Source organism: Haliotis asinina, chromosome 3, assembly GCF_037392515.1.
Source record: "Haliotis asinina isolate JCU_RB_2024 chromosome 3, JCU_Hal_asi_v2, whole genome shotgun sequence".
NCBI classification, from domain to species: Eukaryota; Metazoa; Mollusca; class Gastropoda; order Lepetellida; family Haliotidae; genus Haliotis; species Haliotis asinina.
Window position 1 is genome coordinate 9,359,347 of NC_090282.1, and position 14,214 is coordinate 9,373,560.

Genomic DNA, 14,214 nt, shown 5'->3' on the forward strand with positions numbered 1-14,214 from the left:
CTTACAAACTTAGATTAAGTCTCTCGTTGCACAAAAACCTCAAAACAAAAACAAACAAACAAAAACAACAAACAACAACAACAACAACAACAACAACACCCGACAATCCCCGAGCCAAAGGTGTATTCCAGTAGGTCATCTTTCGAGTATACATAAAGATGAATCACAAATATGTCTTGCTGATTAACATATCAACGAACGGATAAACATTTGTAAGCGCCTATTATATCTTGCAGTCAAATATTGGTATACTGTTGTCATTTAGTGTTGATCAAACACAGGACTCAGTTGGCCCGTCGAGATACCGTCGTGGTTATGCAATGTTTCGTTAGCTTTTATTTAAGTTATGTGTCATATTATTCTCCAGTTGTAATATTTCAGAGCTAGTAAGCCATGAAAAGGCCATATTTCACATACATGTAGATATCAGCGTTAATTGTTTCTCAGACCTTGAATAAATTTTGCTGTATCGTCACTACAAATGTACGAGTTGTCGTTCTGCCACTTCGATCAACACAATATGTCCAGGAATCATATAGTGTCGTTTTTCCACATGTCATGGCTGGAAGTATACAACCAAACACTTAACTCTACGGGGACCATAATGCGTGCACAGACTATTCAACTTTGTCATAATCTGTGGTAGCCGTTCATCGTACTTTAATAACATAATGGGAAACACACAGAGAATTATGACTATTGAAATCTGCCTAATTTGATTTTACGCTCGGATTCATGTTATTTCAATTTATATCTGACCTTTCAAGGTCTAGGGTTGTAATGAGATCACATGCCCACGTCACTGTAGAGTTCGGAGTTCGGCCGTATTCTCTGGTATGATGATTACAGCCTTAAACCCAGTAGTTTAGCCCTAGTTAGCACTGTGCAGGCTTCTGTGTAAGTCTAATCGCCTATAATAAAAAATATTATTAAAGAGCAGGTGGGTGGGTTCGAGTGAGTAACCTGTGAAGTCGATTCGGCAGAATGTGGCTACTGAGCCAGGTCAGGGGAATGAAAGGTATGATATTTCACGTAACATTTTCCTTCGGCACTGTGCTTATGTTGAGCAGTGTCCTGCCTCTGTAACTTGGACATGTAATTTGCAGAATTCTGAAACTGTTGTAAAGATGTATATATTTCTTTAAAAAATGATAGCTGATCACACCTATTCACAACCTGGAGTGCTGTTAATCCCATTTCTGGTGTCCAGGGCCGTGACATGGTTGAAATATTGCTGAAGGCGCGTAAAACTCAACTCACTCACCCTTAACTTTTGGTGAAAACATTTCGGTGATATTGTTGCAGGTTTAAACAATTTCTAACTAAAATAAAGTTAATGACGGTAAATGAAAAAAAAAATGACTAAAGGAAGAGGATGTTCCGAAGTAGATGTTAGACAGCAAGACATTAGTGATCGTTCACTTGCACTGATGTGAAACGCATCACGTGGGAATTTGCTCTGTATGTTTTGCTCTGTGTACTAATCGAATTGGTTCAAAGGCATGTCATCCATGTACCCCATGTTTATCATCAAGTATATGAACATACATCAATAAGGTCATCTGACATATGATTGGGTCTGTATAGTGATGTGATGGAGTGTATTGAATATGCATGCTTCAAGGCCTTCAAGAATGATTCTTGGCAAAATGCGCTGTCAAGAGATCGAAAGGCTGTTTATCCAAATTACCATTGCGGAAATGCCTGAATGTCCATGCACTACAACAGAATGGTTCATTGGTGTTCCCTAAAGCCTTGTTTACTTGCCATGGCCCAGTGTGGTGACCATATCTTCTCTTGGCTTAGTCTTTACGATCTATGTGTCAGTGAGGCAAGGCCGGAGGCTTAGCTCCACTTGGCACAGTATATCAGTTACACCCAGTTGCTTTCAGTTTGAGGTCAGAGGAAAGCCGAACTTGATACTGGTCACTAACGTTTTCCCCTTGGTGAAACTCAAGGGATGGAGCTGACACCCCGAGACACATACTCAGACCAGTTTGGGATCTGAAAAATCACCATCAAAGGTTTTGGTGGCATGTTTTGTCCCTAGATCATCATATTGTTCTTAATATTGTTTTAACTTGAAACCTGCGCACCGGTTTGAAGCTATTTTAAGAATAAAAGTAAGCAAACAAAAGGTGTGTTTAATCTTCTCGGCGTATCTTCACTACCCAGGTAAGCAGATACATAGAGGCACACGACGTTCCTAACATTAATATAAACCTGATGGTTTGGACTGTCATACATACTAACACGTCTTAAAACATACCCACCCTCAGCATTGGAGTGCTTAGAGTTAACGTTAAAACGCATACATGTTTGCCTTAAGATAAATGCACATATTGAAGAAAACGTCTCATGTTCTAGTCAAGCGTATAATCAGGTCTACTACTGAGATACCATCATTGATCCTATACTATGTGTTTTCATCCAGGAACATGACGCTGATGGTATAGAGCATTGCATCTCTATTCTCTGTTTCTCTGGGAACGCTCAGTTAGTGTCGACCCACTGGGATATTTAGCTCGTCACAAAGACCGTTATACATAATACCATTACTGTTTGGCGCCATGGATGAGATGACACGTGTGCAATCCCACATCGTTATTGGAGGAAACACGTCAATTCTGGAGAGTCTGTTTCTGCCGCGTCTTCCATGCTAAGGCTACCGCGAGGCCAAATAAATCGATACCGAGATTGGAGTGTAGCCACGACAGCCTTCACACAGCCGCCAGACTGTAGGTAGTGCTGGGTAGCCCACTGTAGCTAGCGTGGGTACATATGGGGTAATTACGATCAGTCACAACAACGCCAGTGAAAGTCAGACTGAGGACCGATATCATTGGGTAAACAGGGATCGCCATTGCAGTAACTCTCAAGAACGAATACGACTCGCTTCTTCCAGTATTCGCATCCTTATACAGCCATCAATTTCTCTTAACTTAGAGGGCACCAACATCTTATGTCGTCTGCTTTAGCCAGTGTCAGTGAATGAGCTGGTTCCTTAGACGCAAAGCGGAGTAAGCGACTCCTGGCGGTACTCTTGGATCAATACCAGGATGCAGGGAGAGAAGCCAGTGGAGCTCCAATTCATTTGCCTGTGGTTCTGACCTTGGATGGAGCGTCTCTGCTGGAGCTCCTGGGATGCATATGTAGGTCCTGTCTGGGTGGATACCTGCCCCAACTGGGATAATGCCGTACGCCGGGAGTGTGTCTTCACTGGGTAGCCATGGCTTCCGGCACCCGTCGTACATGTCGGTGCAAGATGAGGAGGATGACGACGAGGATGAGGAGGAGAAAGACGGAGAGGTAAGACGCCGACCATGTCGCAGATAGTATCAGTGTTGTATACGGGAGTGGAGGATGCAGGAAAGGGGGGTGTGTGTAGAGTATCTGTACCCGGTATCCATAAGCAGTTCTGGTAGAGAGGGGTGTATGTGAGACACAACACACTGTATGTCATACAGCTGTTACAGTCAAGAGGGGTGAGTTATAGGGAGGGGCATGTGGAAAGTTGGCGAAGGGGGAGGGGAGGGTGTACCCTTCTTTACGTTCTACTAGGGGATGTGGCATCATTCTTTCTTTAAAGCATTAAACGGGAATCTACGGTGCCCCTATATCAGTGTTGCTGTTGAATATTTAAACATGTGGTATGACATTGTACTCCTAGAACGCCTGATTTAACCACAACGGCTATTACTTCGTCAGCCACTACTGCTATTATACCTCTTACTACTACTACTACTACTACTACTACTACGAAGACGACGACGACGACGACGACGACGACGTCGACTACTACTACTACTACTACTGCGACGACAACTCCAGTTACTACGACAACTAAAAGTACCGCTTCCATTGGGTAAAGGGTCTTCACATATCTACGATGCAGTCAGTATATAATCGTGAGCCCCGGCCATCTCGTGCCATCTCCTTATTTCCGTCACAGCTCTCTTACAGTCAGCTATCGTATGCTAATCGACTCGCGTGTCAACTGCTATAACCAAGATACGTACATATAATATATGCAGCCTTGGACCTTTATTCGGTGAATGTATATTTTCTGTATATACGCATCGATATGTCCTCAGAGATCACACACTATGTATTGCTCAGTACTTACTGTCAGACACCAGGCAAAACATACGATTACTGGTGCTTATTCTGCATGTAAGAGAGAACCGACCCTTACATAACGGTGTTGATATTGTCGTCTACAAGGTGGGGGACTTGACTTGTGTAAGACGATCCCCTGACACATGTGTGAGGAATGTAGTGCACTCGTCACGACGCCTTTGATACGGTCATGGTCGACCGCGGTTGGCAGGTTAGTCACGGGATCGGATGATGCAGGTCTGGGGTGTTCTCATGGCTCGGTCTGTTTTGCACAGAACGATACGCCCCTCACCTTCACGGAGAAAGTATTATAGTAGTGTAGTTCTCTCATCCAGACTGCAAGGCCGTCCACAGGTAGTCAGGACAGATAAGAGATTCACCCATGTTAGTATCTCCCACCCTAGAAACACCCTGTTCAAACATTATGTCACCATGCCCCCGCCATACACTTCGTTACAGAACATCAAGACACAAGGTATTCTTAAAATTACATAAAGATACACTATGCTTCAAGACATGTACCGACAAAGTATACTTCAAGACATGTACAGAAAAAGTATACTTCAAAACACAAAGACACACATTATGCTTCAAGACGCGGAAAGACACAACGTATACTTCAAAAGACCAACACACATTATGCTTCAAACAAGTAGCGACACAAGGTATACTTCAAAACACAAACACACAAATTATGCTTCAAGACACGTAGCGACACAAGGTATACTTCAAAAGACAAACACACACACACAATGCTTCAAGACACGTAAAGACACAAGGTATACTTCAAAACACAAACACACAAATTATGCTTCAAGACACGTACAGACACAAGGCATACTTCAAAACACACCGTACACTTCCACACCCAACGTTCAAGAAACACCTCATACTTCTAGCGTTATGACGCATCTTACATTCCAAGACACACCGTGAAAACACATGACACACCTCAAGACAACAAGACAGCATGCCGTACGACCTGATGTACTATACAGATGAGTCGACACCTACCCATGTTATAAAAAAATATTTCCAAAGGCCAAACGTGTACGAATCTCTACTTTACGTTGAGAGCAATACGCCAGTATTAAGTGACTCGAGCATCGCGGACAATTCTCGGGCACTGCTGTCCTCAGCGAGCTGGACAATCACTATCCTACATCCCAGTAGTTCTTTTGATTTCGCAAATTGATTTATTTCATTAGCAAGTGGGTTTCCCCTTTATCAGCTGTGTTAGTGCTGCGTGTCGCAGGACGCGCTATCTCCTAGCCAGCACCGCTCATCCAAGACCAAATGTGTGACAGACATTTTTTACAATAATACTCTCTAAACATCGATTTTTGTCAGCCGCGGTGTTAAGCAGTGTGAAGTTGTACACCCCGTGATGTTCATTAGGTTGGTAAAGTGACTCGTGCGTTCTACAACCTTCATATCCTACTGCTCCTGTCTGTGTCTAACGGTATTATACAGGTACAAGTGTGCCAATATGATGCAACATTTATATACTCAGGTTATATCAAGGGTATCTTCAGCATTTACAAGAACGAATATTGTCACCTGTTTTATTTAATACTTTTAGGAAACACATCACTGATTGGGTCAAATATCATCGAACGGCACTATGTATGTTAACCTGTGATATATATCTGCCAGGATTATTACATTATATCATTTCTTTTGAATTACTTCAGGGATGTTAGGTTTGGTAATGGAATCATTGGACAGTAAATTAATGGTTGTGCTGGCTGGTAGTATAATCATTGGACAAGAAGTTGATGGTTGTAGTGTTTGATAGTGAGAAACATCGGGCTGGAAGTTGATGATTGTGGTGGTTGGTAGTAGAAACTTTGGGCTGAAAGGTGATGGTTGTAGTGTTTGGTAGTGAGAAACATCGGGTTGGAAGTTGATGATTGTGGTGGTTGGTAGTAGAAACTTTGGGCTGAAAGGTGATGGTTGTAGTATTTGGTAGTGAGAAACATCGGGCTGGAAGTTGACGGTTGTGATGGTTGGTCGTGGAAACATTAGACGTACGTTTGATGGTTGTTTTTGGGGTTTTTTTTGTAGAATTAACATTGGACGAGAAGTTGGCGATTGTGATGCTAGGTACGAGCGCTTGACAGTTGTGTTGTTTAGCAACATAAGCAATGGACGAGAGCCGTATTGTTTTAGTTTTGGTATTATGTTTTAGATTTGTATTGTGGAGTCTCAGTTATTTAAATGGCTATTCATGTTATCAGTATCCGTGCTTATATCACCTTCACCACAGTTAGCACTGGAATCCAGATAAAATCAAGATAAAGAATACAGAGCCATCTCTGTTTGCCTTGTTTCTGTATGGCTGCGCGAGGTCCTACAGTCTGCGACTGTCCCGCATCATCTCTAGTCCGGCGTTTTTGTGTGAGATGTAGGGCGAAAGCCGCTGATAGTCCCAGTGTGGAGGCCAATTGCAGGAATCACTCATCTTATGAAACAGTGATAAATATTCATAAGGTTGATAGAGCTATTAATCAAGCCGATGTGCGGGAAGACAAAAGCAGCAGGCTGTAGAGTTGTCGTGGCATCAAGGAGAATTCCCCATCTCCATTCCCCGAGGCCACACGCCGGCGTCCATGATCACCTTAACGCCGCCAACACCATGAGGCGGTCATATTTAAATATATTGATAAGTCAAGTCAATATTACCATCCTGCAACTTGGGGCATTTTTTGTGGATGTATTGTTCTGATTTTGGCGTCTAGGCGATTTACACAGTGAAGAGGATACATTAATCACATCTTTACTCAAAAAAAGAAATTCATGCTTTAGAATTTACAATGCAATATAGCCCACTACGTACAATGACGATTAACCCCAACATGGTAGGTCATAAGTAGCATAGCGGTAAACATGACTGGTAATTGTAATCGTTATCGCATGGGATCTAGGTCATACTGAGCATTATTCAACACAGGTTTGCTATTATACAATCTTTGCTATTATACGGTGTGTCACATTAAACATTATCTAACACACGTCGGGTCATGTTATGTTATTTACATAATTGAATACATGGTACGAAAAATTACAAATGCCCTGATACACGGTGTGTAACATCAAACGTACACAGCTTATCATATTGAAGAGTTCTCAATATAAAGTGGCCTCTTGCACATTATACAATACACACAGAATACCTATCAAACATTACTGTATACATGGTAAGTCGTTTTTTATACATTGTTGAATTTATAGACATTAGACGTGATCACTGAGGCGAAACGAATTCTCACGAGCATTGGTTGGCTATGTCAGTAATAGAGTTTCTAAGTCCTTCTTTAAACTTGGATTACGCACCTGCCATATACGGTTGGTATATTTACCTGTCAGTCTTTGTGGGTGTCTAACACCTGGTTCAGACCACAGTGTACATATTAGATGCATATATTCACAATACGTCTAAACATGGTGCATCACCCACATTGTGAAGGTATAATGCATATATTCACAATACGTCTAAACATGGTTTATCACGCACATTGTGAAGTATGGTGTCTATATTCACAATATGTATACGTCTAAGATCTGGTTCATCACCCACATTGAGAAGTGCTATTCGTGTATTCACTGCATGTGTACGTCTGACATCTGGTTCATCACCCACATCAAGAAGTATGATTCATGTATTCACTATAGGCGTCGTTCATCACCCACATTGTAATAATGTAATATGAATAAAGGCACCGCATGTCCAGTATTTGGTTTAATATTCACATTGCATACATACCATGCATATATTCAGCGTAGGCTGTTGTATCATCCTGATTGTATTCATATATTCATACAGTAACATCGTATACTCAAGATGCATGTATTCACGATACGCCCCTGCAGAACTTCTGCACGATGTTTGATTGTGTTGGAAAAAGGCTCAAACTAAAGTTCTCAGTGGTGTCCGGCGGTAGTGGTGTCCCAGGCACATGGCCCAGGTATGTCACAGACACAGGTCCGCTGGTTGAGGCGTCCCAAGCCCTTGCCGGGTTGTAGAGTTGTCCCTGACACATGTCCGATGGTATTGGTGTCTCAGGCAAATGCCGGATGGTAAAGGTGTCCTTCACACATGCCATATGGTAGAGGTGTCCCAAATACATGCCATGGGGTAGAGTTGTCCCTGTCATATGCCGGTGGTAGAGGTGTCCTTACACATCCTCTATGTTTGAGGTGTCCCACACACATGCACCGTGGTAGATGTGTCCTTAACACATGCCCGGTGGCGGAGGTGTCCCTGGCGCATGCCGGGTTGTAGAGGTGCCCCTGACACATACCCGGTGGTAGAGGTGCCTCTGGGTCATGTCCGGCGCCAGTGGTGTCTCAGGTACATGCCGGGTTGTAGAGGTGTCCCTGTCTCATGTCTGGTGGTAGAGGTGTCCCTGTCTCATGTCTGGTGGTAGAGGTGTCCTTGTCTCATATCTGTTGGTAGAGGTGTCCTTGTCTCATGTCTGGTGGTAGAGGTGTCCCTGTCTCATGTCTGTTGGTAGAGGTGTCCCTGTCTCATGTCTGGTGGTAGAGGTGTCCCTGTCTCATGTCTGGTGGTAGAGGTGTCCCTGTCTCATGTCTGGTGGTAGAGGTGTCCCTGTCTCATGTCTGGTGGTAGAGGTGTCCCTGTCTCATGTCTGGTGGTAGAGGTGTCCCTGTCTCATGTCTGGTGGTAGAGGTGTCCCAGACATATGCCGGGCTGTTGTGGTGTCCAAGGCGCATGCCCGGTCGTGGGAGTGTTCTAGGCAAACATGGCTGGTGACACGATGAAAAACCAACACCAAGGTCTAATACATAAAAATATTTACTTAGTGTTGTCCTGGTCAGCTGGACCATATAATACTATATGGTATCCTGGTCACATGGCTTGGTAATAGTCTGTGTTATCCTGGTCACCTGACGAGGTAACAGTACAGGGTATGCTGGTCACCTGCCTAGGTGATAGTATGCGGTATCTTGGTCACATGACTAGGTAATAGTCTATGGCATCCTGGTCACCTAGCAAGGTAACAGCATATGGCATGCTGGTCACATGGCTAGGTAATAGTCTATGGCATCCTGGTCACCTAGCAAGGTAACAGCATATGGCATGCTGGTCACATGGCTAGGTAATAGTCTATGGCATCCTGGTCACCTAGCAAGGTAACAGCATATGGCATGCTGGTCACATGGCTAGGTAATAGTCCGTGGTATCCTGGTCTCATGGATAGATTATAGTATATGGTATTCTGGTGACATGTCCAGGTTATATTATATGGTGTCATTGTCACATAGCTTTGCGATTGCCCATGTGTTCTGGTCACAACGCCATGTGGTCGTGGAGTGGTGGTATATGGTGACCTTGAAAGATGGTCTTTCCAGATTTTACATTACGACAAGTACATTGTATGCAACATGAAGCGTCCTACGATGTGAAACTGCTCCCACCATCTAGAGTCATGACGTACGCCGGATAAGCATCTCCTGCTCCCTTGACCAAATGCAAACATGCCTCACGAACGAGCCATTCCGCATACCAGTGATCGATTCGTGTTCAGAAACTGACACATTAATAATTAAGTATTAATTGTTTTGACACACAGTAGAAGCCCGGCTACACTAAGACACATGACAAAGCCCAGTGCCCCCGTGGATTGTTCTTCTAAAGGAGACCCGGTTCTGGTGTGCGAACGGTAATACGTTTATATCACCGGTACTCGGTGTGCTGTGGAAGACCTCTTAGAATGAATCATACAATTATACGGGTTCAGCTAGATTAAAGAACAAGACTTTACTGGCCCAAACGAGTCCCGGGTGGAGCCGTTTACTTAATGTAGACATCGTTGAGACGGCGTTACTTGTCTTAACACTCTCGTGTCTGCAGGGCGCATTACCGCTTACTTTACTGTCAGTGCGTCCCATTGTTCTGAAGAAGTCGATGTGAGACCTTGGCAGCTGGAGGATGTCCTCACCGGAGTAGTCGCGATTGCCGATGCTGTCAACTGTCAACATGTGTTTAGAGGCTAAGCGAAACTTTGAGTATGTGATTTCCTTCCGCGCACGTCCTACCACGCGATGTCTCTTCATTATAGCGCATGTCGCTTCGTTCACTATGGGGTGATTGTCTTCACTAAGTGTTGCTGCAACTACAACATTGACTGTTTTCGCTGTCATTTCGGTCGCTTGCGCTGCAGCTTTGATTGTTTTAACTGTAACGATGCGGTCGCTTTTACAGAACATTCGGTTTCTTCGATGGCCAGATCCCTGAAAATCGTTCATGGCACCTTAATAGGTTTTTAATACATGTCAGTGAAAATGAGAGTGCTTGCTTTACCAAGTGATTCATAGAACGTATATTCTGCATAGCCGGTAAATATGTGCTGTTGGTGTAATTTGGCATAGTTATATGAAGGCAAGGGTTGTATCATTGTTCGACTATATAGAATCTGCTTGGATACATTGAAGGAAAGGTAAACGAAGGGCTGTATCCGAGTGTGGTTGAATGTCACAGTATCAAACGGGAAGTAGCTAACATACACAGACGTACAAAATACAATGATTAGCAGGCTATGTGTTGAGTCAAACGGGGTTGTCTTCAGATGGCAGGGAGAGCTAACAGACGAGTCGATGAAACTCTAATCCCTGAAAGGAAGGTCCAGACATGTGCTTGGTAGTGAGGTCAGGGTCACCTGGCTCAGGAGGGGCACTTTCCTCCTGTATACGTCATGGCTTTCCACCAACAGGGCTGTGCACAGTATGAAGGACATTTGCTCGCCGTGGTCCATATTGGACCCTTATGGATACAGTCATGAAGATCCCTTTCTGTCCCACTCGCCCGTTACACTCCTGAAATACGGAGACAAGCTACATCGACATTGCCTATTGTAAATAGAAAGAGAGGAGGCGCTATCTAGAATCAATAACAAGCACTCAATCAGCCTGAAAGGCGGTAAAATAGCCCGAAGATCTCTTGAAAAGGGATCTTCGGGTTATAAGGTAATCGGTTATAACTTGGTCTCTACATGGTAAAATACCTGGAGATGAAATAGCAATCGTGGCATAGGTGCCCTCAGATTATCTGAGGAAACTTTTTAGAAGCCGCCATGTTTCACGAGCACGATGGTAATGATGGCAATGAAGGACGATAGCAAATGGTAATGAAGGTGTTAATAGTGGTGAGGATTATTACAGTCTCTATTTGATCTCACTAACGAAAACGATGAAACACTGACCCATTTGACTGAGTAGTTTCGTTGCACGTAGCACAGGTACATCATGGAGGTTGACCGAATTCGTGGTGAAGCAGATCGAGCATTTGCACGGAGAGTCGAAGCCCTTAATTTATTGTTCTTGTTACCCTTGCTGGCGCACAGCATGTGTTGGCATATCATACGAGTTGGCATACATGTACAGTGGGGCATGGTAGTATTATAACACCGATACATATGCGTGCGATGTTGCTTAATCATTTGTGTTACACCCAATCACCTTCCATCTACGACAACTCACGGTCAAATTTCATCACGGTCGTTTTCCAGTCTTGTCCGAAGAAAAACCGGTTTGTGTAAATGATGGGAATTCCATCTGGACGCATATCCTAGGAAGGTTCGACACAGGATCGACAGACAGACAATTCATTAATGTCTCCCTTCTGTACAGACACAGAAACGGAAACAGTAAATATGCATGCATAAAATACTCGTCCAGAACCGGTCTGAAGAATGAAGGGCTACACGAAGCTACTACAAGACTCCCAGACAAAGAACCGAGAATGACTTGATAGAGACTAAGCAAAGACACAAAAACTAGACAATCTAGACGAGACAATAGCATAGTCATAGTTTGGTAAACAAGAACAGATCGATGTTTGGGACGACAGGGTGACCCAGGAACCCAAGGAGCGATTGATGAATGCATCAGTCACCATCCTCATATATGACAGCCAAGATCGATGTTACACACCACGGCGAACATTGATCAACCAATCAGTTATTAACATACAGAAACAACATAATCAGTCAATCGGCAACATTGTTGTGATAAGTGAAATGCGGCGGTAATGGCCCAGGTGATTTATTTAAAACAGTTCACACACTGAGCCGCTGAAAACGACATAGATTTGCTGACGCAGCAAAAACAACAAGGGGATTTTCTGAATGGGTGTTAATGCCAAGCCGTACTACAGGCGTCAAAGTTTCCGCACAAGCAGAAATATTAGCTGTAACGTTCATGTTGCGGCAATTATTTTCTCTGACAATGACTGTGCCTCAGAGAACATCGCCTCCTCATGGCAATCCGCACCGTAGGCAGCAATGAACCAGTACACCTCAGTTTCATTACCCAGTCTCGCCCTGCAACGTAGCATCACTGATCTCATCGATGAGTATACATGCATGTGCATCAGCGTCAGTCCAGCCACCCATCCGACACACAAACCTCAGTGTCGGGCATATTGGTAACAGCGTCAGTCCTCCAACCCATCCCCTAGGGACACAGACCTCATTGACGAGTATACGTGTAACAGTGTCACTCCAACCACCCACCCCATCACCTAGAGACACGCAAACCTCACTGTCGGGTATATGGACAGTGTTATACTACATGCTTCAAATGTGTCTCGTTGGAGATAAACCATAGAAGCTCTCAGGAGTGAAACTACCAAACACGGACACCGGTTTCACTTCATTCACGCCCAAGTTCCACATACAGAAGTAAAATTTGCCCTACGTAAGTACTGTGCCCGATATACCTCCTGATTCCCTATTCTGGTCTTGAGATAGAAACGCCTCACAGGAGAAGGATTTTTCGCCCACCAGCCGTCTCCCTCGCCCTGGTCCAGCCATCCGGTATTGATCCGGTGTCACTGATCCGGGAGACGCTAATAATACCCGGGACCCGTCCACTGTACGTGGGAACGATGGATGATTCAATTATTCAATCGTTTGTATGAAACAGAAATTGAAATGACGCAGACTTGTCCATTGTCGAGACACTGATGACATCACTTAGCAAACACCACGTTGATGTGTATTGATTGTGCACGTTGTTGTGATCGACAGCGATGGTGTTTATTGTGTATCGATCACTCGAAATACATTCCAGTCAGGAAGTCAGTGTGACGATAGATATCGCTGCAAAGTATTTGGAACAAACTGATTCTGAGATGATTGTTATATGCCCCAATAAACATTCGGAGACAAATCTATCTGCAAGAATTAAATATTAATGTACCAGTTCAGTTACATTTTAGATCAAGTACCATCTGTCTGGATAATGTGATTTACCCAGCAGTTATCAACACTGGCGATGGATTCACAGTTTCATTGCTGTTTTACGCCGCAATCAGCTTTGTTACAACTGATTATCCCTGACCAGTGGGGAATACGTGCTTTGAGCAGTGTGAAACATACCTCGTCTGACAGTGGAATGTTCAAGGCAAATATTTCCTAGGAGGAAATACTTTTGATAATAGCATTGTTTAAGATAGTTAATTGTTATATATATACTATTTTCTGTATTAAGTTACCTTAATGATAACCTTTCATGGGAATGATATAACGAGTCGTATTCCTTAATCTTATGTCACGAGAGTACAAAGTCACCATGATACCATCTCAAAATTTCCGTGTCAAAGGTTTGCATAATATTAAAATATTCAAACCCTTTATGACATTTAAGCAATGATCCCTTTTCTTGCGAATGGTGTGATTATATAGATATTAAAGTTCTTGATATAAGTGTATTTACTCATATTCGTGTTGATCTGTCTCTCGCGGTTCTTTCTTTGTCAGGAGACTAACTTAGTTGCAATTAGTATGGGGTTATTCATTTATCTTCCGTGTACCATCTCCCACTAATATAATGTGCTCTCAATAGTGTTAGTATCAATAACGCTCGGACCTAGAGACAGCTGACTCCTAACCTGTTATCAGACACCTTCGGTCTAGAGAGACGTGATACAAACGGAGGACAAATTCCACAACTTACGTCCACCCTCTGTATGAGCTAATGCATTATTTTCTTACTGCAGCCAAGTCGTTCAAAAGGTTGATGTTGGATTAAAAGGTTACACGGTCTGCACATCTTCCATTTGTCAAATTG

General features: G+C 43.4%; 1 protein-coding gene across 4 annotated transcripts in view; it reads left to right on the forward strand.

Annotated features, from left to right (window-relative positions):
* Nucleotides 1-2,798: 2,798 nt before the first annotated feature.
* LOC137277430 (ankyrin repeat and death domain-containing protein 1A-like) overlaps nt 2,799-14,214 on the forward strand; it is a 45,520-nt gene continuing 34,104 nt past the window's right edge. For all 4 annotated transcript variants that reach the window (XM_067809158.1, XM_067809155.1, XM_067809157.1 and 1 more), the window contains exon 1: nt 2,799-3,309. In XM_067809158.1, the coding sequence (XP_067665259.1) occupies nt 3,193-3,309 (117 nt within the window). In that variant the 5' untranslated portion in view covers nt 2,799-3,192. The remainder of the gene's footprint in view (nt 3,310-14,214) is intronic.